This window comes from Thermobia domestica, chromosome 7, assembly GCF_964235325.1.
Source record: "Thermobia domestica chromosome 7, izTheDome1.hap1.1, whole genome shotgun sequence".
Taxonomy (NCBI): domain Eukaryota; kingdom Metazoa; phylum Arthropoda; class Insecta; order Zygentoma; family Lepismatidae; genus Thermobia; species Thermobia domestica.
This window is the reverse complement of record NC_137460.1, coordinates 160852595-160878234: the sequence shown is the minus strand read 5'-3', so window position 1 is coordinate 160878234 and position 25640 is coordinate 160852595. Positions and strand designations below refer to the sequence as shown.

Sequence of the window (25640 nt, the reverse complement as noted above, 5' to 3'; positions counted from 1 at the left end):
AAATAATAGAAGCAAATGAAACAAAATAAAGTTACACACACAGTAAATTTTAACTTGGAGCTGGCAACCCTGTTACTTTGCGATGTTGAATGCAAGCATGACATTCATGCATTGATATCAAAGTATAAATTTTGAGCTTCTTGCTAGGCCCAAATGCATTAACTTCAACACGTCGTCCAGATGGACTTGAAACGAATAAACATTGCACATTGCACCCAAAACACTTTAAAAAGAAGAAAACAAATACGTATAAATCAAATCAGCTGATGCACGTACTGCTGAGTGGCACGATTGTTGAAATGTAGAGCAGGAGGGTGAACAATAGCTGCTTTCTCACTCACACAACACAACTGCTGCACAGGTCGAATGAAGAGGGAGGGGGAAGTGTTCCTCGTTCCCTTGCTTGCTTCACTCACACAATAGGAATGTTTGTAGCTACTGCCTATTGCTACGTAAATGTAGTAAGAATAACCATATTTCTTTCTTTTTAGAATGCTGTGCAAGAAAATAACAATCTAACGAGTATTTTACTTTGAAACCTTGATCGGGTCACAATACACTTCCACTACTAAATTGCACTATGGGTAAGAGCTGACACCAACATGTCTGACTTGAGACTTAAATTGAGCATAACACAGTTTTTCTTTCACTAAATTATCCCGGCCTGGTGGACCAATATGTTGGAGGACCATCTGCTGCTTGTACAGAAAATATTGTTTTATTTACCATAGACGCTGATTGATAATAAGTGAATCGAGCTGTGTTGAAATTTGTATTTAAACTGCACTAAATTACAAGTATCTTCACTACTTCTACAAATACACATAAGACACTTCTGCCTTTGAAAGAGTCACACAATAGATATACCACAACACTGGCGTATTAGCATGAATATTATAGTTTGATGTATCTTGAAATGTATATTAAACACTACTGTTTAATGAGTAAAAAAAGCACACGGAAGGAACTACATCAGGTAGTTCATGTTCGACATGGCCAACAACACTGCCATCTATCTGACAAACATAAATTCTGCTATGACGTAAGCAAAAACAAAAGAAGATAATAATGCAATAAAAATGAAATATACAAACATTAAATAATTATCAAACATAGGCTATGAACTGAAGCTGAGATATTGAATGATGGAAGCTTCCCATAGCATTTCAAACTGTTTTGGTGACTTAGGATGAGAATTCGTATATTCAAGCTCCCAGTGGCCTTGTGTTCCACATGAAAATTGTTAATGGAAGAACTACGTCATCGAAACTATAATATATGGTGATGATGCCTGTATTGAAACCGTGATATTTTTTCGAAACACGTCCACATAGAAAACGTTAATGTTGCTATGAGTAATATTTAAAGTTACTTTTGCAAGTAGCTCAAGTATCAAATTATGTTAACGAATAGTTTGAGTACGTAATTGGAAGTTAGTATTGTCTTGAGGTCATACGAGAAATTGGTTGTGGTTAATGTGGACATGAATATTTGAAGACGTGTTTGAAAATTGAAGGATGCTTTGACTATTGTTTCATAGCCACCTCTTTTTAGTCTGAATGACATGGGAACATTACTCTGTGTATATATTCCATACAAAAAGCCCTTCTTGTTATGACATGTTTTTGTCGAAGGTATTCATGTGTGTGTGTTTGTGTGTGTGTCTGTGTGTGTATGATGAAATGAAACGAAATCTTTTAAGTTTTACGTCCCACGGTTATGCCGGTTAGGCTAAAGGAGACAGTGATGATGAGAGATGAGTGAAAATGGTGGAATGAAGAAAGTCTGATGAAACGGGAGAACCCCGAGAAAACCCACGAGCAGGGTATTTGTCCACCACAAAATCCACACGGCGCGAGTTGGGATCGAACCAGGGACCCCAAGCACCGGAGGTGAACGCTCTAGCACTGAGCCACCGCGCTCTACCACTATTAAAAATATTAGAGAATGGAGGTAATAGAATGATAACACAAAAACAAGAAAGGAAAGCATTCGCTTGTATTGAAAAAATTTAAAAATGGTTACAACAAGAAGAAGAAGAAGACGTCAAAGAAAGGGAAAATGATGTTGTAGTGTGTCGGAGTGGCCACAATATTTGCAGGTGAGGGTTGTGGCACGTCCAATGCGCATAAATCTTTCTTGTGTGGCAGGCAGTTGATGAACTATGGTCGTCCATACAGCTTTTGTGTGCAAAGGGAGGACATTGGTTCATAGATTTTGCCAGATTTGGCGCCATTGTTTATTGGGGAACATATCCTGTACCCGGACTCTCATATCTACAAGTGACGCTCTCCACAATTGCCGGTATAAGGTTTGGGAAGTATATGTAGTAGGGGTAGCAAGCTCATCAGAATATGTCCATGCTTGAACAAGATTGGTGACATATGTAGAACATAAGTTGCCAAATCTGCAGAAAGGCGGATTCCTTGGTTGAGAGTATTCGGGCCAGAAACATTCGATCCATACCCGTGTATATTCCATGTGGGGCTCAACGTCTTGATACGCATCTAGCATGTATAATACTTGACTTTTAAGACGAATGTTTACGAGTCCAAGGCCCCCTTCGCTGCGAGGAAGATAAATAGTGTTGTGGCGGAGGCGGAAGAAGTAGCCCCGCCAAAGAAACCACATAAATACAGATTCAATTTGGCGAGCGTAAACAGAAGGAAGGGGAAAAGTGCGCGCGTAGTACCAAAGTTTAACAGCAACATACTGGTTGAGATATTGAATCTTATGTATTATATGCAGACCGCGGAACCGTTGTAAGTATAGCATCTGCTTAATCTGATTAAGGATAGGACGCCAGACAGCATCCATTTGTTTGCGTGCATCTCTTATCCACTCAGCCACGAAGAACTCTACGTAGCCTGTCTAATACTTTTCCTTTACCTTCTAGAATGGGATATTCCAAACGTTGACTCGGTGGATGCGCCGTTCAGATGGGACTCAGACCTCTTGTAGCTTAGTTATAGGGTGTATAATGAACTTCCCTTTGTTCAGGAACACTTTTTAAGTCAGTAAAATTTATTCTTATTGTGTTTATTAAGTTACATTTGATAGAACAATATGATAAAATAGTGCCAAATACTTTGAGTCGTTGTCTGCAGTGTTGGGAAGTAACGTAACGCAAGTAACGCCTTACTTGTAACCCGTTACTTTTAAGTAACGTTTCCTAGTAACGCGTTACATTTTCTCCAAAGTAACTGTAACGGTAACGCGTTACAAATTTTTAAGTAACGTACCTAGTTTGCGTTACTTTTTTCGCGTTACATTTCGGATAAGTAACTACAATATATGTATATTAATTTTTCGGAAACAAATGTTTCTTTCCTGTAAGTGAATTTCTTAGAATGAAACAATCGAGTATGAACTACGTATGTTAGTGACCGACAGTCACAGACACAGAAACAGATAAGTTCGTAGTGCCACTTGCTGTTTTTTGAAGATGAGAACAGCCTTAGGGAAATCACGTGTACTGATTGCAAGCACCTGGAAGATTTTGTCGTAGATTTTGACAGCTCCAAATCAATACATTCAGTGAGTGGACTAGGAGTGCAATGATACCGGTGTTTGTTTTACTTTGATTGGTGTTGTTTTCATAAAGATGAAGAACGAAAATATTTTACCGTTCGAACATTTGAAAGAATACTTTATTTCTTAAGAGCTGAGGATGATGGTGGACAGAATTTAAAAGTAAAGTGTCTGAAGTACCCCGCCGGAAAATATTTATCAACAATTAGGGTGCCATTATTAACGATTTACAGTAAGGGGTTAATATGAATAAACTGTGTTTTGATGAGCAGACCTACTTTATTACTAGAAAATAGTTTGCTGATGGTACGTAATATTGGAGTTCTTTCAGACCAGTTTGCTTACCCTAGAGTCCCGTTGATTATAGAGTAGTGTAATCTTTCTCTATATTCCTTATTTTTAATTTTACATAACAACATTGTTATTATTATATAATTAGTTTAACAGAATAATAATAAGCAACCATTTTTTCTAACGCATAGGGATGAGCACGAGTCAAGCTAAAACTCGACTCGACTCGAATTCAAGTCGAGTTTCGAATCAAGTCAAGGGTAATATCCTCGAGTCGAGTTCCGAGCCGATTCAGTTTTTCGCGTCGAGTTTGATAAATGGCTCGTTCGTTTTAAGTCGTCTTGAAATCATGGCCTGATTACACTGGAAAACGAAAGCCATGAGAAATGTAAGCTAAACAGTAATATGGAATACTTTTAATGTTGCTCAAGAGAGGGGACACTGCTTGCATCTCGTCTCGTCTCGATAGCGAAACCACAAGAGACTTTTATAACAAGCTCAGCTCGGCTCGGCTCAACTGAGAAGATGGCTCAAGCCGGCTTACTTTGGGTGAACCATCGGCTCGAGCTGGCTTGGTAGGGATGAGCCATTTGCTCGGTTCGGCTCAACTGAGTCGAGGGCTCTAGCCGAGTCGGTTGGGTGAGCTGTTGGCTCGGCTCACTTCTCGGTTCGGGTCGATAGTGAATGAGCTGTGAGCCGAGCTGCTCGAGTCATTGACAATTCTAAACCCGCGCCGAGCAGTTTTGAAGATATTTTGCCTGTCCCCTATAACTTTTAACAGTGTTTGACTCGAGCCCGAACACTCAACCTAGACCCTCAACCCAAATTCAGAAGCTCGTGAACAATTTCCTTGACTCCTAGACTTCACGACTATCGAGGTTGGCAATCAACTAGTTTTTTTAGTATTCAAATCCAAACCGCCTATCTTTCTTTTTATATATAATGTTGTTATAAGTAATAATAATAATAATAATAATAATAATAATAATAATAATAATAATAATAATAATAATAATAATAATAATAAAAGTTGTAGTAGTAGTAGTGTCATTGATAATAATTATACTGTTTATGTAATATACTTGAATAATGTACTCGAAACTACACACCGGATTTGGCTCGAGTCGACTTGAAACTCGACCCCAATTTGAGTCGAGTTCTCGGGTCGAGCTCAAAGATGTCTGTTTCTAGTCGAATCGAGTGTCAAAGAAAACTCGCTCGAACTCGCTCGTGTCTGTCCCTACGAGTAACGCAGTATGGCATTTTATCAATGTTACATTATATGAAAATGTAAAGTAAAAATTTCTCCTTGCATTTACATAAAGCGATTCAGAACGTGCAATAATAATAATAATAATAATAATAATAATAATAATAATAATAATAATAATAATAATAATAATAATAATACTCTTTATTTTAGTGCCGCGAACAGCTTTTGGCAAAAATACAGCACTTGGTATCAGAGTATGCAATGGAATGATGATACTACTAAAAATAAATAATAAGAAATAAAACAATAAAAAGAAGGGTACTAATATAAAACACAATGTAGATAAAAGTCAGTTAAGCAGAAATAATTCCTTGTCAACGCAGTAAAAGTTATCAAGTTTTCCATCCATCTAAAACAACAAGAAGCTAAGAACAGCAGTCATAAAATTACATTTCGCTTAATGTTTCTAAACGTCATTGATTAAAAACTATCAGTCAGATCACATAAAACTTTCACATTGCTTAATACAATAAGTCTAAAATGAGCTTAAAGAATGTGTCAATCTTTTTAAAATTTCACATTTCCAATTCAGAGGAACTAAAATCATGGTATTTCTTATGCTATGATTTGGCACCTTAAAACCTATGTTTTGTAAACAATATTCACTGATATAAATGTTATCTAGTATTTTTTGCATGCATACTCTGTCGAAATTTTTTCGTCTATTCATAAGGCTTTCTAAACCCCAATAATCAATCCAATATTCATAACTATGTGAGTAATAGCTCATTTTCATTTTAAAACATAGTAGTCGAATAAAACATTTTTGCACAGATTCAATCTTGTTTGTCAAAGTTTTAGAAATGCTGTTCCAAATTACCGAACCAAATTCTAATTTTGGTCTTACAAGTAATTTATATAGAAATACATACGTTTTATCTCTTTCAAATACAGGCCACTGTTTAAAAATAAAACCTATTATCCTTCTGGCACCTTGTACAATACAATTTATATGATTAGAAAACTTTAACTGACTGTCAAATGTAATACCTAGGTCTTTAATAATGCTTACTTTCTCAATTTGTACACCGTTGACCTCATATTTACTGACATAATATTGAGTTTTATTGGTGTATGTCATAATTTTTTTCTTATCATTAATTTTTAGAAAATTATGTCTACACCACGTGTTTACTGCATTTAAGTCTTGTTGCAGTAAATAATTATCGAACTCATTGTTGACTAGTCTGAACAACTTCATATCGTCAGCATATAGGAGAATTTTAGAGTTTTTTTATTTTTTCTGTCAGGTCATTTAAAAATAAAGAAAATAAGAGAGGGCCCAAGGGCGACCCTTGTGGTATTCCGTTTTTTTACATAGCCTACACTAGAATGTACAGGTCCGATTTTAACTTCGTAAATTCTGTTTGACAGATAGCTTTCAAACCAACGAGTGTACAAAGGTGACAAACCAATATTTGATAACTTGCTAATGAGATACTTATGACTGACAGAGTCAAAAGCTTTTGATATATCTATGTATATTACATCGACTTGCAATTTATTTTTCAGTGCGTTATAGGTAAAGTCTGTAAAATAAATTAGATTCGTTACAATTGACTTGCCCTTATAAAAACCATGTTGAGACTCATTTAAGATATTTCTTACATTAAAATATATGTGTTTATGGACAATTAGTTCAAATATCCTCGAGAATGCATTGACAAGAGTTATTGGCCTGTAGTTACTTGGAATCTGTCTATCACCTGATTTATATACCGGAACAACATATACTTGCTTCCACATTGAAGGATACACACCTGTACGTAATGAAACGTTAAATATTTTTGCTAAATTAGTTGAAAGTGCAGTTGCACAAGCTTTTATTACATAATAAGGAATATTATCTGGACCTGGAGTAGTGTTCGGTTTAATTAGTTTAATTGCTTCCATTACATCTAAATCAGTAACGGTAGGAATTCCGATTAGAGCACCATTACTAACGATATTCTCAGGCAATACCTCTTGACCTACTTCTAAGTTAAAAAGCTTCATAAAATACACTCTTAAATACTTCAGCAATTTTGATAGTGTCTTGAATTAGCATACCATTACAATTTATTTGCTTTGGTACTTGTTTACAGTCAGACCTTTTAAAAACGTTCCAAAAATATGAGCTGTTCTTAAAAATACTATTTTCTAAATCTGAATAATAAGATTTTCTTGCTTCAATGTATTTCTTTTTTACTAGTTTCCTTAGGTCTGAATATCTCTGATACCATACGTCATCATTTGTTCTTTTGGCTTTAACAAAATATTTAGTTTTTTTGTTTATTAGTGCTTTAAATTCTCGCGTCATCCATGGATCCTTATATAATGCCCTTGTAAATACCTAGGAAATTTGCTTGTTTGAAATTATATGTATCGTACTGAGGAACGGGACAATATTTGCCACTATCTATAATTTTCCACTCAAACATGAATGGGGAATGGAAGCGATCGACTTTAGTCAGTGCTGGGATGTCAAAATGCATAGAACTGTTATCCAAATTTGTCAGCAACAAATCTAATACTATTCCCGGATTACTATGGTCATATGACTTGTTTTTCTGGTTTAAATTTAAAATATTGCTTAATTCAAATATTTTTTCTGCTTTTTTCTTCGAATAATAATTATCAGTTGTGATGTTACCTGAAATCCAATCTATGCCTCCTGCGTTAAAATCTCCTAATACAATTATATTAAAATCTGTCGTCAATACAAAAGAACATAGCCAATCACAATAGTTACTAAAATCTTGAAGTAACATGTGAGGAGGGAAATAAACTAAACATAAAATCAATGGGGTACTGTCAGGAATTAAAATTTTTGCTATAATAATGACTAATGATTCGTCAGGGGGATTAAGGATTTCATAAGAATATTCATTTTTTATTAAGAGTAAACACCCTCCACCTTTAGACTTATTTGTGAGGGTTAGATTTCTATCTTTTCGTATCACACTGTAGTTTCTAGAGATTTGAGAAAGATAACAGTTTTCCTTTTTTATTATTTTCCAGTTATAATAATAATAATAATAATAATAATAATAATAATAATAATAATAATAATAATACGGTAGTAATAGTAGTACGGAAAATTGGAAGTCATATCTTTTTTCACATTTTTACAGTTTCGGACCTAAAAGTAACGCGTTAGTAACGCGTTACTTTCGAAGTAAAGTAACAGTTACTTTTTGGGGACAAGTAACGCGTTACATTTTAAGAAAAAGTAAAGTAACTTGTAACGCGTTACATTTTTACAAGTAACTTACCCAACACTGGTTGTCTGTTACATGAATGTTTCATGTAAGGGATTCCTACTTGGATGGTCGTAGGTTCGAATCCTGACCATTTTTATTGACTTTTGCTTCTAGCCACGCTCATATTGTGCAATCGAGAAACTCAATTTTAAAGTAAATGTAGTCACAGCTAGTTTAAGACGAAATTATTTTCAAATTTGATATTTGTTTTACATGCTTTTCTTTAACTTGCGATGTTTCAGTGTTGATATTAAATCCTACTACCTTAAAGCAATTCATTTCCCTACGTCATATCATGCTGAATGTTTGCACAACGACGTCAGTCGGGCGGTAATAAAAAATCCATTGTTACTGTAATATATATATATATATATATATATATATATATATATATATATATATATATAGGAAGTTCGACTCAAAAGAAGTACAATAAACCGTACGATGCAACATGGTCTCCTGGAGGAAATTCAAACTAATTTAGTATATGTGAAAATTACTATCTGAGCAATGTATTGTGGGGTGTAAGACACTGAAACCATTGTACCACTGAAGAGATGAATAGTGGCACTTCAGATGAGCGCTCCTGACTTGTTTCTAACCCTGCGTAAGTGGAAAATGCCTTTATAAATATTTTTTTCCTTTCAAGTGGGATTATTTAAAAAAAAAAAAACTTGTCCTTCAACTTTAGTTTGTAATTATTTTCTACCTCTTAGTTATAATTACATACATTTTCTATTTATATTTTATTCTCTTCTACATTTCTTATATACATAGTATGTCTTATACGTTTGAAGAGAAGCTTATGAACACTCAGAGCAGGACGGACATACACATAATGAAGGACCTGGCTGTCCAGAACCCCTGTCCCCCATATCACTACTCAGTGGCGGCGATTGGACGTTAAAAGTGGGGGGGGGCAAGACATGATCTGAATATTTGTATATCAATGTTAATATACAAATTTCCCTGGTTGAAACTATATACATTAATAGGCCATTTCAGAAAAGTGGGGGGGGCAACTGCCCCCCTTTGCCCCCCCTAATCGCCGCCCATGTCACTACTTATCTGTAAATTTTACCTATTTTTAGAGATGATGTTAGACATTTTAGTACAGTATTGTCCTCATATTGAATTTAGACCCCAGAAAAAGCTTTCTATTCCTGAAATAAATTTCTGCCTATGCCCCTGCAAACCAGTGACGATTTTATCTAGTGATCAGCGGATAATGCAAAACAATTCCCCACAAATCATATCTCTGATTGGTCCGGATGTGGCATTAGTATCTGTGCATTACCATTTTTCACTCCCAGTGTATGGAAACTCATGCCAAAGGAACTGTTCGGAAATCTTCATTGGTTCTCCCCTCTGACTCTCATGCCAATGTGACCGACCTTGGATACATACTACATCTGGAATGGCAATATTTATGTCAGTGATACCGAAAACTATGTATTCGACACAAGTATAGAACGTTTTCGATTCTTTTTGCCTGTCACCCTCCCACTCTGACCTCCATGCCAACCAAGGGTTAACTCGTACTTAAGCATAATCAACAGTGTCACTATTCATCTTTGTGACCTCGCAAACTATGAATTCGACACTCATATCGTTTGTATTTGATTACTTTTACATGTTACCTTCCTCCCTTATTGAGGATGATTTCAGTGTCTAGCCCCTAACTATGCTCGAGTTTCAACCAACTTAAGTACACCTATCAGTGGAAAAGCGTTCATCTCTGGTGCATGGGGTACATTTCGGAATGCAGAAGCACACGGCGCAAGAATTAGTTCCTAAGTTGGAGTTAAACTTTTTGTAGCATTTTCTATGCTTCGAACTGTACCAGTAATCATTTTTTTTTAATTTAACATATCTATTTCCCTGAAACTATGTGTACAGTCTAATAATATGTATAGTTAGTATAAAATCAAATTTACCGTAATTCTAAGTAAATATTCAACATGTGAACATTTATAATTCTTTCTGTCTTCCAGTGATCAAGCTCAGGAGATGTCACAGAGCTTATCGTACATCGATGCTAACGACAGAGGTAAAACTCATTTAGAGCTGAAAGTTCCAAAGAATAGCTCGGTAAGGTAGTACTCTAATAATAGTAATAATAATAATAATAATAATAATAATAATAATAATAATAATAATAATAATAATAATAATAACACTAGTCAACAAATTTTAACTTTTCGACTGCAATATGGACGAAAGTAAATCGTCATAATAGTTAAATCGACGTCATTAACACGCGAATGGTAATAAAAAGTTCCCGAAACGTAAATTTTGTGTGTGACTAAATTGAGTTGGATTCTAGCAAAAATTTCAAATTACTTATTTTGTTGATACACAATTTTATTATTTTATACTAATTTTATTCCGGAATCTGATTAGAAATCGTATTCATCTTGTACGTAAAATAACACAGAATGTAATACAGTGATGCTACTTTCGACTTGAATATGACAATAAATGTTTCTATTTTTGATAATTACTTAAATTTACTTTAATATAGTAAGTAAAAGTTAAAATTTGTTTTAAATTACAATTTTGATCAATATGAAAATTTTTACTTACTGTTAGTACAAGTTATAACTTTTAAAGAATTCTGAGAAGTAATGCTTTTATAATGTTTGTTGTGCTACTAAACCAATATATGCAGTTAATAGAAAAGAACTATAAGAACGACAAAGGTTTTCAATCTTAAAACTAGCTGAACCTGCGCTATTTATACAGCGCACAGATCTAATATGAGCATGAATCTCCTTCCCACTTCTCACTATGTTTGTCCCTTTACGAACACAAGTAAAGAACAGGAAGATTCTCAAAGGGAGTGAATTGCTATAGACAAATATATAAATGTAATATTTTATTATATAGAACGTTGGTAGAGTTTGTGGCAAACTTGGATAAGTAATAGATGATACCAAGTGCAAATATTTTTTCCTATAATTCCATATCCGAGTATGCCTCATTGTGGGTCCACAAGCCTTCGAAATTGCAAGCTTTCAATAGGTTTTGTCATTCAGATTAAAGCAAAGTGCCTGAAATGTCCATCAACCCGCTATACGTAGCTCCTCTACTGGTTGTCTTTCACAAGGGATCAACCTAGTTGCAATATTAAATTAATAGGGCCGAAACGACGACTAAAATGTCGAATAGAAAAACAAAGACAAGTTTTCTTAAAAAATTGAATGAGAACTGACAAATCTATCTATCGATCAACGAAAAGGGCACGTTTCTAGCACCTGTGGTTTCGAAATCTTATTGTCGAAAGGATTGGACACAAACATATAAACTTTTTTACCATCTTAATATATAGTTAATTTGTTTTTCTTGTGACGTGTTTCACTTTACCTAACAAAAAAATTACCAGTAGTAACCCATCATGGAGAGACCCCATTTAACTTGATATCTTTACTTAAGTTTCTTAATATCATGATGAAATTTTTCTTTCGCTCGTTGCTGACAACTCCTAAGCTCTCTGGGACAAGTCTAGGTACGAATGTACACTGAACCACAAACGTTTCTACGGTGTAGGTGCTTTAATTCCATTACTTAGGGTCCACGTCATTTGCAGTTGTGTGAACGCTTAGATCAGTGTTGCCAACAAGTTGATACAAAAGGTCGCTAAATGGCAGGTGAAATTGAGGACTTTTCCAATTTTGGGTGAAAAGTCGCTATATATATATCTACAAGGGTGAATCAAAAAGTAAGGTGAATTGTTGATTTACAGAAAAGCGTACAGAGATACGTCGATGAAGCTTTACTATGTTTGAAGTATGGTATCACACTATTATTCGAAGAAGGAACCGTAGTTGTCTAAACATTTATTCCAACGTGACACCAAATCATCCATGCCCTGTTCAAAGAAATGTGGTTCCAGATTTCCTAACCAGGTACGTGTAGCCTGTTGTGCCTCTGTCAGTGTCTGGAAACGCTGCCCACGGAGATGTTGCTTCAGGGGGCCGAACAAATGGTAATCCGACGGGGCTAAATCAGGGCTATATGGAGGGTGATCGAGAATTTCCCACTTGAACCCGCGGAGGTGTGTACGGGTCCGTTCGGCTGTATATGAACGTGCGTTATCATGCAGTAACAACACGCCCTCTCGGAGTGCCCCCCGCCGTTTCTGCCGTATGGCTGCTTTCAGCCTATCCAGGGTTTGGCAGTAGGTGTCTGCATTCATGGTTGTACCCTTTTCCAGAAATTCAACATGAATAACACCGAGACGGTCCCAAAAGACAGTAGCCATTGTTTTCTGGGCAGATGCTATTGTCTTGCATTTCTTAGCCTGTGGTGACGATGGATGTTTCCATGTCATGCTCTGACGTTTGGATTCAGGTGTCCATATAGGTATCGGAGTTTCATCGCCCGTTATGATGTGATGAAGGAAGGAATTTCCTTCGTCGGCATAACGTGTGAGGTGGCTCAGGGAAATGCTCATTCGCTGGTTTTTGTGTTCGTTACTCAGAAGCTTGGTACCCAGCGCGCACACACTTTTCTGAAGCCCAGTTGGTCATGGACGATACCGCTTACGGAACCATAAGAGATATTCAATTCATTGGCAATGTGATGCAACCGCACTCTTCTGTCTTCACGAATCATGGCATCGACGACAGCCACATTCGTGTCGGTGATGGACGTTGATGGTCTGCCACTTCTGCCATCATCTGTGACAGTACTCCTACCACTTGCAAATGCGTTACACCACACGTACACTTGTTTCAGCGACATAACACTATCTCCGTAGACCTGCACCAATTCTCGATGAATATCACATGGTTTTGTTCCCTTGGCCCAGAAAAAACGAATGACACCGCGCACTTCCTCCTTGGTGTAATGTTCCAGTCGTTCCGCCATCTTTGAGTTGCTCTCAGCACCAGACGGGTGGACATAGAATGTTGTACAAGCCGTCGCACTTCTATTACCAGATTACCTGTAACATGGAAAAGAATTAATTAGCTACACACAATACTATGGGTTTGACAGGCAATTTCACCTTACTTTTTGATTCATGTTTGTATATATATATATATATATATATATATATATATATATATATATATATATATATACATATATATATATGTGTGTGTGTGTGTGTGTGTGTGTGAGTGAGTGTATGTACGTGTGATCAATTCAAGCAATAATATTATCTATCGTACAGAAACGTATAAGTGAAAACGTAAATGAAAGAATTGTAATGCAAATAATAATTTCACGTTTAATACAACATATATATATATATATATATATATATATATATATATATATATATATATATATATTGTTGATACATGTCATTGATATTATTCAGAAAGATATTATTTTTGGTAAAGGAAGTATATTTAATTAATCGAATGTTAAGAAACTCAATGTTATCATGTAACGTAAACACGTGTGTGTGTGTTTATGTGTTGACATCAATGTTTTGTGTATGTGATGTTTCGCTACGGCTAGACGCTTGGTCGTCAGTTCGTAAGCTATTGTAATTTGTATTTGTAATGTTTTTGAATTGTCATCAGATTGTAACATCGTAACATTGACACACTTTGACTGTGGTATAATCGTTGAGTTTGCAGAAATTTGTGAGTCTGAGAATTTGATCACGATGTAATTCGGGTGAAACCAACGTTTTACCAATAGCTGAGATATACAGAAAGTCAACGACAATGAATTCCAGGATGTCTGGAATCTTAGTATAAAACCTCATGGTTTTTAGAGATTGGGATCAGTCTTGGAGCAGTCTTAGAGATCAGTCTCCATGATCAGTCTACAGGATCAGAGGTGAACCATCATACATCGAGTATTCACATAGAGATCCACTGCGACTTATATCACAGTAGTTACTTTGCTGTGATTCTATTCTACGAGCATCGACATCAGTTCCAGACAACAGTTGTATAAAGGTACGTGTATCTCAGCTATGTTCGAGTTGTTCGTGGTTAACTTCTTAGCTGCTTAAAGATATGTGATCTTGCGTTTATACTCAGTCGACGATCAACAACAATAGTACACAAGCTTTTAATGAAAATACAAAGTTTAATTCAAAGTTAATTCAATGTGGTTTCTTTCCGTCATCCTGTACCTACTCATTCTAGATGGTGAGTAGCAGCGATCTTCGACCGTCATTTAACATTTCATCCCCAGGCTAAATAGGCACGACGGTGGAAGGTTGTTATGGTTTGAGATGCTGGTTTTAAGATCTTTGTAGATCTTAGTAAGATCTCAGTAGTGATATAAATGAGTATGGTCGAGATGCTGGTTTTGTAACGATCCTAGGGTAGTTTTTACCGTCTTATGGTAGAGATTTGCTGGTTTTTGTAGCTACCCTAGAGTAGTTTTATGGTGGAGATATTTTGGTTCGATCCCCGAACAGTGCTAACAGTAGCTCTCACCAGTGTTATGGTGAAAATAGCTATGATTCGAATCCCGAAACGAAATAATTTTAGTTTTAAGAATACATTTTAATAGGTTATGGTTAAGTCCGGTTTATATTTAAGTTATTTAGTATGTTAAGATTTTGTATTATGATCGTTCACCACTTGAATACGAGATTTGGTTCGGATCTCGAATGACAAAGGCAATTGACTCAAGTAGAAGAAGTAATACGTTAACCCTCACCACCCACCCTCACTTCGTAATTAAAAGTTGAATTAAGTATTTAGATAAATGAATGAAAATACTGTGTTAACTAGAGCACAGAAAGCGAGTAAGGGAATAAATATTGATGTCCATAATTTATTTGGTGTGAGGACACCGGAAAGACGAAATACTTCTTGTAGTCAGGACAAGGTCGCGAGTCCTAAAATTGTTTTGAGTAAGGAACCAGTTTTTAACTTCCCAAGTAGTCCGGTAACTAAATCCGTATCGGAAGACTTTCCTTCAATCATAAATTTAGATCCGAAATTAATAAATAGTGAAAATAAGAATTTTACGATGGCGTCTAACATTACGTTTTATGCAGATATTAACAAACTGCCTAAATTCGATCTCAAGAACGATAATGACATCGTGTCGTTTTTCGATGAATTCGACGATGCTTGTCAAATGGCAGGCATCGCCGAAAGCAAAAGAAAGGAATTACTGCCTAATATTTTCAAAGGAGTAGGGAGGCATTGGATTAAATTGTTCCTGAAACGGAAAAACACGGCAGAAATACAGTATAAAGAATTGCAATCAGAAATAGTAGAAGAGTTTACGAAATCTAATGTAACAATAGATATCGAAGATAAAATTAAGGAACGGTTACAGCATGAAGACGAGGCTGTCATCAATTATGTATATGACATGCTCGTTCTGTGTGAAAGACTGGATTCAAACATGACCGATATTAAGAAAATAGGTATTATAGTTGGAGGATTACATCCATACTATATGGAAAAAGTAGGAACGCGAGAATATTCTAGCCTAGACAAATTCGTTGAGGATTTGCAAAAGATAGAAAAGAATAAGTGTAAAATAGCAAAACGTGTGAAAAAAGAATCCGGTAAAGTTACAATTAAAGATCTTGTTAAGAAAATTAGGGAGCAAGTAGAGGATGACGAGAGTGGATCTGATTCAGATCACGTAGTTGTAAGAAAACATAAAGATGAGAGTAAGATCAAACAAGAGCCTCAGAGTATTACACAAATCGCGGAATTAGAAAAGAAGATAGACAAATTACAGCTTGCATTATCGGCAAAAACACAAGACGAAGAGAAACAAGAGAATAACGCTAGCAAACAAGGGAAAAATCAGTATTATAGAAATAATAGGCAGAATAGAGGTAGTAACCGAAATAATTACCGTGGAAATAAGAATAAGAATTGGTATAGTAATAGTAATCGTAGCCAAAACAACAATAGAGGTAATAATGGTTATTACAATAAGCGTGGTAATAGAGGTAATTATTGGAGAAATAATAGAGGACGTGGTCAACAAGGAAACTGGCGAGGAAATTGTCAGAATTCGTGTTGTCACCAATCTTATAATTTCGAAAATCCGAATCAGCAGAGATTTGTGCAAGTGGTACCAGCACAAGTAAATGGTACTACTTACTATCAAACACCAGGTCCGAGTAATTTAAACGGAACACATCTGTAAATGGGCGAGGCGCATTTACAGGCAATCGAAATGTACGAACAAGAGAGATAATTGCCTCAGTTAATTTAGATAATAATATGGTATATTTACCATTAGAAATCGATGATAGACAGATTAAAGCGTTACTCGATAGTGGGTCGCAAATTTCGATTATTAATGAGAAATTAGTGCCACCGAGTGCAAAAATAATCCCACGACAAACTAAGATCAAAGGCATCACGCAAAACACTCTTGTAATTAACAAATTAGCTATAATTAAGTTCAAAATTTCAAATCAAACTTTTCACCAAGAATTTCGGATAATAAAAGATTTCCCATATCAAATGTTGATTGGGAATGATTTTTTGCAAACGCAGAATTGTAGAATAGATTATGGTACTGGTAAAATTATAGTTCAAAGGTTCGGGAAACCGATCAAAATTTGTAGAAATGATCAAGAAACCAGAACAGTATCTGATAATATAGCAATTAGTATAAAAACAAGTTTAAAGCCTAAATGGGTTCTTGGACATAGAGTAAAGTTGTTACCAAGAACTAGGACAACTGTTGAAGTTAACCTAGTTAATTCTTGGGCAAACAACGAATTTTTGTTAGAGCCAGATAAATTGTTAGAGTCTCAATATAACATATTTGTACCTAGAGTGATATTGTCGAAAGAAAATAGGTGTTTAGAAGTAATCAATCCGTCAAATAAGACGATCATGTTGACGAGAAATTTAAAAATTGGAGATGCAGAAGCATGCATGAGTGAATCGGAATTGAGACAGGAAGGATTAACAGAGGAGGAAATTGAAGAGGTTTTAGATGCGAGAAAAAACTACGATAAATCACGTTTAAAATTTGGCGATAAGACTAAACCAGAAATTAAAAAGAAATTAGAGAAGTTATGTTACGATTACGCAGATGTTTTTGCGTGGCGAGAAAACGAATTAGGAAGAGTCAAGGGAGTAGAACATAAGATAGAGTTGGAAACGGAAGTTCCGTTTCGACGTCAACAGTATCCAATACCTATAGCTATGAAAGATAAAGTTAAAGAACAGATAAACATCTTACTCGAACAAAACATCATCGAGGAAAGTAATAGCTCGTATAACTCACCTATGCTATTTGTAAAGAAGCCAAATGGATCTATTAGAGCCTGTTTGGATTGTATATTGCTGAATCGGCACGTAAAGTTCCATTCCGTGGCGTTGCCGCCTATACATCAGATCTTAACATGTATGGGTGGTCACAAATTCTTTAGTGTGTTGGACATTAAGAGTGCTTATCATACGGTATCAATTTCTAAGGAATCTAGGGAGTATACAGCATTCAATATTCCTGGCGTAGGGGCGTATCAATACTCTAAACTCCCAATGGGTTACATTCAATCGCCCGCTATATATACGAAAATCATGGCAATGACATTAGCTAACGTTCATCCGGAGGCGGTGTCATATTACATGGATGACGTATTCCTATATGTAAACAATCAGGAGAAGATGGTATCTGTATTGCATTCAGTTTTTCAAAGACTAAGGAAATATGGCTTAAAGTTATCGGTGGAGAAATGTCATTTCATGGAAGAGAAAGTAATGGCATTAGGTCACATCGTGAGCGAAGCTGGTTACGAAATAAGTCCTAAAGTGATTCAGGCAATAAAAGCTTGTAAGCCACCCACAAGCGCGAAAGAGCTTAAGTCATTCCTTGGGTTGACTAATTATGTGCGGAAGTTTTGTAAAAACTACGCGGAAATGTCATCTAATTTCCAACAGTTATTAAGGAAAAACCATAAATTTGTGTGGACGGAAGAACACCAACTTAGTTTTGAGAAATTAAAGGAAGCGTTGATGAATGCACCTTTATTAGCGCCTTTCCGTGAAAATCTGGAAACTAGAGTGTATACGGATGCATCTACAAAATCAATAGGGGCTGTACTTATGCAAAAACAATTGAATGGAGAGTGGACACCTATAGCGTATTATAGCAGAGTGTTAAGACCAAACGAAACAAGAAGACATATAGTGGAGCTAGAAATTTTGGCCGTGGTGAGTGCCTTTAAAACATTCAACTACTATTTGTACAATAAAGAATTCGAGTTATACACTGATTGCAGATGTATAAAATACCTTCAAACAACGCCAAAATTATCACCGAAACTGTTAAGGTACAGTTTAGAGATGGCACAATATCAGTACACGCCAGTGCATTGTCCAGGAGAGAAAAATCCTAGCGATGTATTATCAAGAAACACGAACATCCAACCAACCGATGAAGACATCGATTTAGATGCGTTACCAGTAAAGACAGAAGACCTCGAAGTCAACATCACGTTCGACGAGGATGTGGACGTAGCGGAGTTGCAGAGGAAAGATTCTTTCTTCGGGTCAATAATGAAGGCAATAGAACATCCGGAAGAAGCAGATGAAAAAGCGGAAAAGCAGGCACGCTGGTATGAAATTAAGGACGGAAAACTTTTCAGAACTCAGAAGATGGCTAATGGAAAGAAATTTCTATTATGCATTCCTTTTTCTTTAAGGGAACAAGTTTTTAAGAACTTGCATTGTTCGATATACGGAGGAGGACATTATTCCTACACGAAGTGCTATAATCGAGCATTGAAATCCATCTATTTCCCAAATATGAAAAGATTTTTCCAAGAGAAGGTCAGCCAGTGCATCAGTTGCCAAATTCAGAAACGTAAAGCTGGTAGGACACCACTGCATCCTCAAACATACCCGAGTTATATGCCATTCCAGCATGTAACTATGGATGAGATTGGGCCGTTTAAAAGATCGAAAAATCACAGGAATAAATATGTTATTGTATTCGTTGACAGTGCTACTCGATACGTAATTGCAAGAGCAGTTCCTGCTATAACTTCAGAAATTATAGCAGAAGCAATTTTTGAAGAATTAATTACAAAACATGGGATTCCTGAAATTCTTGCGATGGACCGGCACAGTACACACCGAAGCCGAGTGATGGAAGAGATGGCTGAACGGTTTGGTATGAGGTTAAACTTTGCCAATACAGATGCCCACTACAACATCGGAACATCGGAAAGAGCTATAGGATCAATCCAACAGATTATGAAGCACTATATAGACCGTGAGTTTACAAACTGGGACGAGATCTTACCTTCAATAGTGTTTACCATGAATACACAGATTCATGACGGAACAAAACACTCGCCTTATTATTTGCTTACAGGGCGTGAACCCAGAACGTTCTTGGAACAGGATCTGGACATACCTTGTGAGTATGTAGAAAACGAAGAGCGAATAAGGAATGTAAAGGAAGCAAGGAAGGTTGCGTACCAGAATTTGCAGAAGCGGTTTAAATCCCAAAAGAAGCAGATTGAGAAGAAGTTCTCTCAACCGAACTTCGACGTAGAACAAAAAGTTTGGATTCGTGAAATGCCAAGAGCAGGCATTCCAGCTTGTTTTGGAAAGCGATATAACACTCGAGGAGTAATAGTGCAAAAGTTGAATAATAACTCATATAAGGTGAATTATGAGACTAAGAAAGGACAAGAGAAAACGGATTCCGTTGACATAAGACGTTTAAAGCCATTTGTAAGTGCAAATGAGGAAGATTCGGATAGACAAGAAGAAGAGTCGGATTTGGACAGTGATGTCTAAAAAGAAAAAAAACAACGCGTGGAAAACCAAGAGATTTTTAAACTCAAAGGACTACATCACGAGAAAAAAAAAGTTTTTGCAACTACAAAATATGAATAAGTTTTTAGTATACAAGTTATTTTTTTTGTTAGGTATCTGTATACAACAATATTTTTATCAGTGAAACAGCGAGGTGGACCGCTGTTTATCAACAAAAGTCCGTGTCCCGAAATCAAAGTAAATGTTGATTTCCATCTGAAAATCCCTTAACTGGTAAAAATATATTGTTTACAGAGCGTAAAGTGAATAGGAAATTAGAGAATTTTTTTTAAATTAGAGATATCTAGTAAATATATTTAAATTGTTAAATAATCCAAGGTACACATACAAAGTAAACTAAATAAATAAAACATAAGTATTAAATAAATAACATATATCGAAATAATTAAAATAACTAAGTTAAATTCAGAATAGTAATTCTAAGTTTTAATTGTTTACAGTTATCATCATGTTCAAGATTGTCGTTTGTCTAGTACTATTGATTAGTATTGGGGTAGCTGAAGAAGAACATCAACAAATAACATTATCAGATATTGGACTAGCATTGACACAGAATGCTTATGCTGTTCATGCTACGAACATGGTATTTACGACCGTCAAAATGCATTTGAATTTCCAAGAATCGGTGCCAGTACACGACAAATGTACTGATGCATACGAGATTCTTAATGACTATTCAGTAAAAGAGAAAGAGTTTAGACAGAACATAGTAAATTTATTACCCTGTCATTTTGTTTATGAAAATGGTAAAACTAGGTGTAATAATCACAGAAATAAAAGATTTATATTTTCATGGTTACTGGGATTGTCGTCAATTGGTTTATCGACGTATAATTTAATACATAATAAACAGTTGTCTCAGTCTATTGATAAGTTAAGTAAACATGAGAATGTATTAACTAATGAAATTAAAAATCTAAAAGAATCATTTAATAATGAAATTGCAGTAGTCCATGGAATTGTCGTAAAAGTGCAACATGTATTGCAAGACTTTAAAAATAAAATTCAGGAGCTATACTGTTATTTACATCAATCCCAACGCAAGATTATGGCAAACTTGTTTGCTCATCTTGTACAGGAGAGAGTGAATAAAATAGTAAATAGCATTTTAAATAATCAGTTAACATATCATATATTATCTAATGCTGATGTTAAAAGGTTAATTAGTCTTCATGACGTATTGAAAAATACTATTTATAGGTCAGACATTGGGATGTTTTACCAAATGTCTAGCATATATTTAGTAAAATACCATTACGAAGAAAATAATGTTGATCTAATAATAAAGACTCCGATAATATATGATACTAGTATCTCAATAATGTATGACGTAACATCAATGGGCTACTTAATAAATAATACAAGAATATTTTATGAATTACCGGAAGCAGTCTATTTGGCTGAAGGTAAATTTCACTCATTGGATAAAAGTAAATGCGAATTTAAAAGTTTTCTATATTTTTGTGAAAGCATAACTATGGATCGTGAATCGAAATGTTTGAATAATATCGTTTTAAATAATTCTCTAGAAGGATGCCAGCAGAATTCTGAGAAATTTTTGGGGAATGTGATATTCAGATATACACACGCTGGTGTGATGTATTCTTCTATTGAAGAAGCGTACATGACAAAAGTGGGTGTACATCAAGAAGTTACTTCAACAAAACTTGATCAAACTAGAGCTAAATCAAATTTCATAAACTATGATAAATTTGATAACATAATAATTGGAGAGCTGGTCATTCCATCCAAACGGATAATTCAGATTCAGAATAAAAATATTAAATTGATCGGTAATTGGACTGAGAGAGAAATAAATTTCACCTTGCATACGCAAGAGCTAAATAGTTTAACTGAAAAATTGTTAAAATTGAAAGTCGACACGTCGATCCCAGAACTACATCTAAAAACAGATTATATCATGTATGTAATTTTTGGAGTAATAATATCATTAATTTTGACAACAATATTGTTATTAGTACTGTATTGTAAGCTTTATAGAGCAATAGGGAAGTATAAAATTCAAAATCCAGAATCATAATAATAATAATAATAATAATAATAATAATAATAATAATAATCATAATAATAATAATCATCAAAAAGTAATAATAAAGTAAGCGTAGTATGTAAATCAATATCGTATGTGCCTTGGGTTATGAAAAAAAAGTTTTACATTTCTGGATATGAAGAAGAATGGAGTTTATTTGAAAAAAAATCTAAGTTGCAATTAAAATCTGAAAAGGAATATCGGATTAACATTTAAACAATTGGTAATATGTAGAGATACTTACCTAACAGCATGAAGTAGTTGTGAGTTGAAAAGCCTTTGGTTAAGTCATCCTAGATAAAACTAGGATTGGTCTATTTGAGTTGGTGAAACGATTAAATTGTTGAATAAAAATGGTTACGTAGTACTAATACGGCAAAACTCTTTGTTTTGGTAGAAAAAGAAGCAATAGAAAATAAGCATAGATAATAGATCATCATAGATAAGAATAGATACAAGCGTGTAAATAGATAATAGCTAAGTTAAATAACAACAGAATATTAGTGAAATCAGTAGCTTCAAGCTATAGAAAACAAAAACGAAAAGAAGAAAAATAGAAAATTGTCTATTAGTAAAGCTAGATAAATAGACAAATCATAGATAAAGTAGATGCTAGTGTTATAAACTAGTTCAAGTAAGCTTACAAATCTACAATAAGAAGTCGTTAAAAAGTACGAAAAAGTATGAAAAAGTCGTTAAAAGAAGTAAATAGTTTGAATAGAAAAGTAGAAAATCATAGATAATAGACGAGAAATAGTCGAAAATAGAATACAATCATAATGCATCATGTCTATAATCATTGTTAAGTTGTATGTAAACACATTATTTTTGTCAAAATTCACTTTCTAAATTCACGTTTTTTTAAAAATGAGAGAAGAAGTATTGATTTATTATTATTATCGAATGATCAATTGGCATATGGGTTATTTGGATAATAATAAGTTATTGTATTCAGTGCATGAATGTCTTCAGTATTCATGTAGATACAATACTCAGTTTGGTAGTTTTCTGTTTTCTAAAACATACTACTTGCGGAATACAGACGGGAGCCTGTTGCTCGCTGCTCGCGCTTGCGAGAGAGGATTCGTTGCTAAGGGGCGTGACTTCCGAGAAGATGGCCGCCGTCTAAGCAACAAGCCACTCCCACTGAGGACGAGTTTCTCTCATTTACAATGTTTTTGATGCTTTATGAATGATTTCTAAGTACAGAGAATGTTGGAATGTTAAAATAAGATGGATTGAGCATCAATAAAGGTAATTGTACCTACAAACAACGTTAAAACTAGCTGTAAAGTGTATTTAAGAACAGAAATATGCACGAAAATGTAGGATTTTACGACTTTGAAAAAAAATGACAATAACAGCGTCAAACGAGTGAAAATGTAACGAGGATAGCATTTTTGTATCCGAATAGGTTACATAACGATTAGAACACTAGTCATTATTTAGAATATGCATCGATTATGCATTTTATAGAGAATAATGAACGATTAATGAACATTAATACTAGGCCTATGCTGGAAGTATGAATATATTTTTCAGAAGAGAGTCATAGACCGCGATGTAGTTATATTAGTTTTTAAGAAAATAAAAACGCGATTTCACACTTAGATTATCTATATTTACAGGTATTATGGAAAAGAAGTTTACCATACTTGCTATTGCATTAACATCTTTAACAGTGTTAGTACTAGCGACGTCTATAATTATTATTTATTTAATTATTAAATTACGTAGATTTAGTAGAAAGAAAAAACAGGAAGGAAGTGTAGAGAAAAAGGTATATGACGATATTAGTAACATAGAAAACTGCGGATTATTTCCAATCTATGCAGAAGTAGATAAAAACCACACTAAAAAGCACACTATTTGCACAAAACAAAATGCAGATCACTATCTCAAGCAAAAAGAGGAACCACAAGGTAACTTGAACACTGTTGCTATGCACTGCACCAAAACCAAAGAGGGATGTATCACAAATCACGAATTTTTCGATTTTGAAGCGGAAAAAACGGATAAACATTTAGTCACAAACTTGAAACACGAAAAAGTGTACATGCGTCCATGCGACGTAATAATCCTGTGAACAATTTGCCGAAATTTTCACGAAAAGTGCGGAGCACGTATTCAAAGTTAACTTTTACCATCCAAGCAACGCGGCAAACAGGATGAGACGTGGAGATTTTGAAGATCAGTGTCAAAAACGTTGCTGACATAACATTTTTGCGGAAGGAAGTGCACCAGAGTTGCTAACTCTACAGATAGCAAACTTACCATAAGTGAAGTGAATAATATTTTCAAATTTTATTTTTGTGTTCTAAAATCTCGCAACGACAAGAGACGTTGTTTATTAGTGTATTAGTGGTTTATAACAGCATATATAGTGTATAATGAAGTGCATTATATTTATTGAAAGCATCAGTGATATGGACACTGATACTAGTGGAAAATGTGCGGAGACAATAAACACTGAGTTGGACTTTGCGACCGAATACAGTGGAAGTTTCCGAGAACGAGAGCGAGAAAATATATGTATGTGTGTTCAAGAGCACAGGATGTGCTAGACAATTACAAATAGTTATATAGATAACTCAACAGATGGCAGGAGCCCATACTTTTATGAGGACTCTTGACAAGTATTTTTTTAAAAAGAAAACAATGAATGTAAATAAATAATGTTTTTATGATTTCTTTTAAATGTGATAAATGAATATAAAGATATATACAGGGTGATGGATGAATATACTTAATTGTTGTTACGGTCAATTTCAGGGAAGAAATTGAGTCGAGAACGGAGTTCTCTCATTTTGAAGGTAGGGCATGTTGATACATGTCATTGATATTATTCAGAAAGATATTATTTTTGGTAAAGGAAGTATATTTAATTAATCAAATGTTAAGAAACTCAATGTTATCATGTAACGTAAACACGTGTGTGTGTGTTTATGTGTTGACATCAATGTTTTGTGTATGTGATGTTTCGCTACGGCTAGACGCTTGGTCGTCAGTTCGTAAGCTATTGTAATTTGTATTTGTAATGTTTTTGAATTGTCATCAGATTGTAACATCGTAACATTGACACACTTTGACTGTGGTATAATCGTTGAGTTTGCAGAAATTTGTGAGTCTGAGAATTTGATCACGATGTAATTCGGGTGAAACCAACGTTTTACCAATAGCTGAGATATACAGAAAGTCAACGACAATGAATTCCAGGATGTCTGGAATCTTAGTATAAAACCTCATGGTTTTTAGAGATTGGGATCAGTCTTGGAGCAGTCTTAGAGATCAGTCTCCATGATCAGTCTACAGGATCAGAGGTGAACCATCATACATCGAGTATTCACATAGAGATCCACTGCGACTTATATCACAGTAGTTACTTTGCTGTGATTCTATTCTACGAGCATCGACATCAGTTCCAGACAACAGTTGTATAAAGGTACGTGTATCTCAGCTATGTTCGAGTTGTTCGTGGTTAACTTCTTAGCTGC

At 34.9% G+C, this 25640-nt stretch overlaps 1 protein-coding gene across 1 annotated transcript; it reads right to left on the bottom strand.

Annotated features, from left to right (window-relative positions):
• Nucleotides 1-12816: 12816 nt before the first annotated feature.
• LOC145689391 (protein GVQW3-like) lies at nucleotides 12817-13209 on the bottom strand. The gene has a single exon (XM_081763544.1). The coding sequence runs from the start codon at nucleotides 13207-13209 to the stop codon at nucleotides 12817-12819; it is 393 nt and encodes a 130-aa protein (XP_081619670.1).
• Between the last annotated feature and the right edge of the window lie 12431 nt (nucleotides 13210-25640).

What these genes read in the sequence shown, in the direction of transcription:
- LOC145689391 (XM_081763544.1), bottom strand. Translation starts at nt 13,209, where the DNA reads ATGGCGGAACGACTGGAACATTACACCAAGGAGGAAGTGCGCGGTGTC.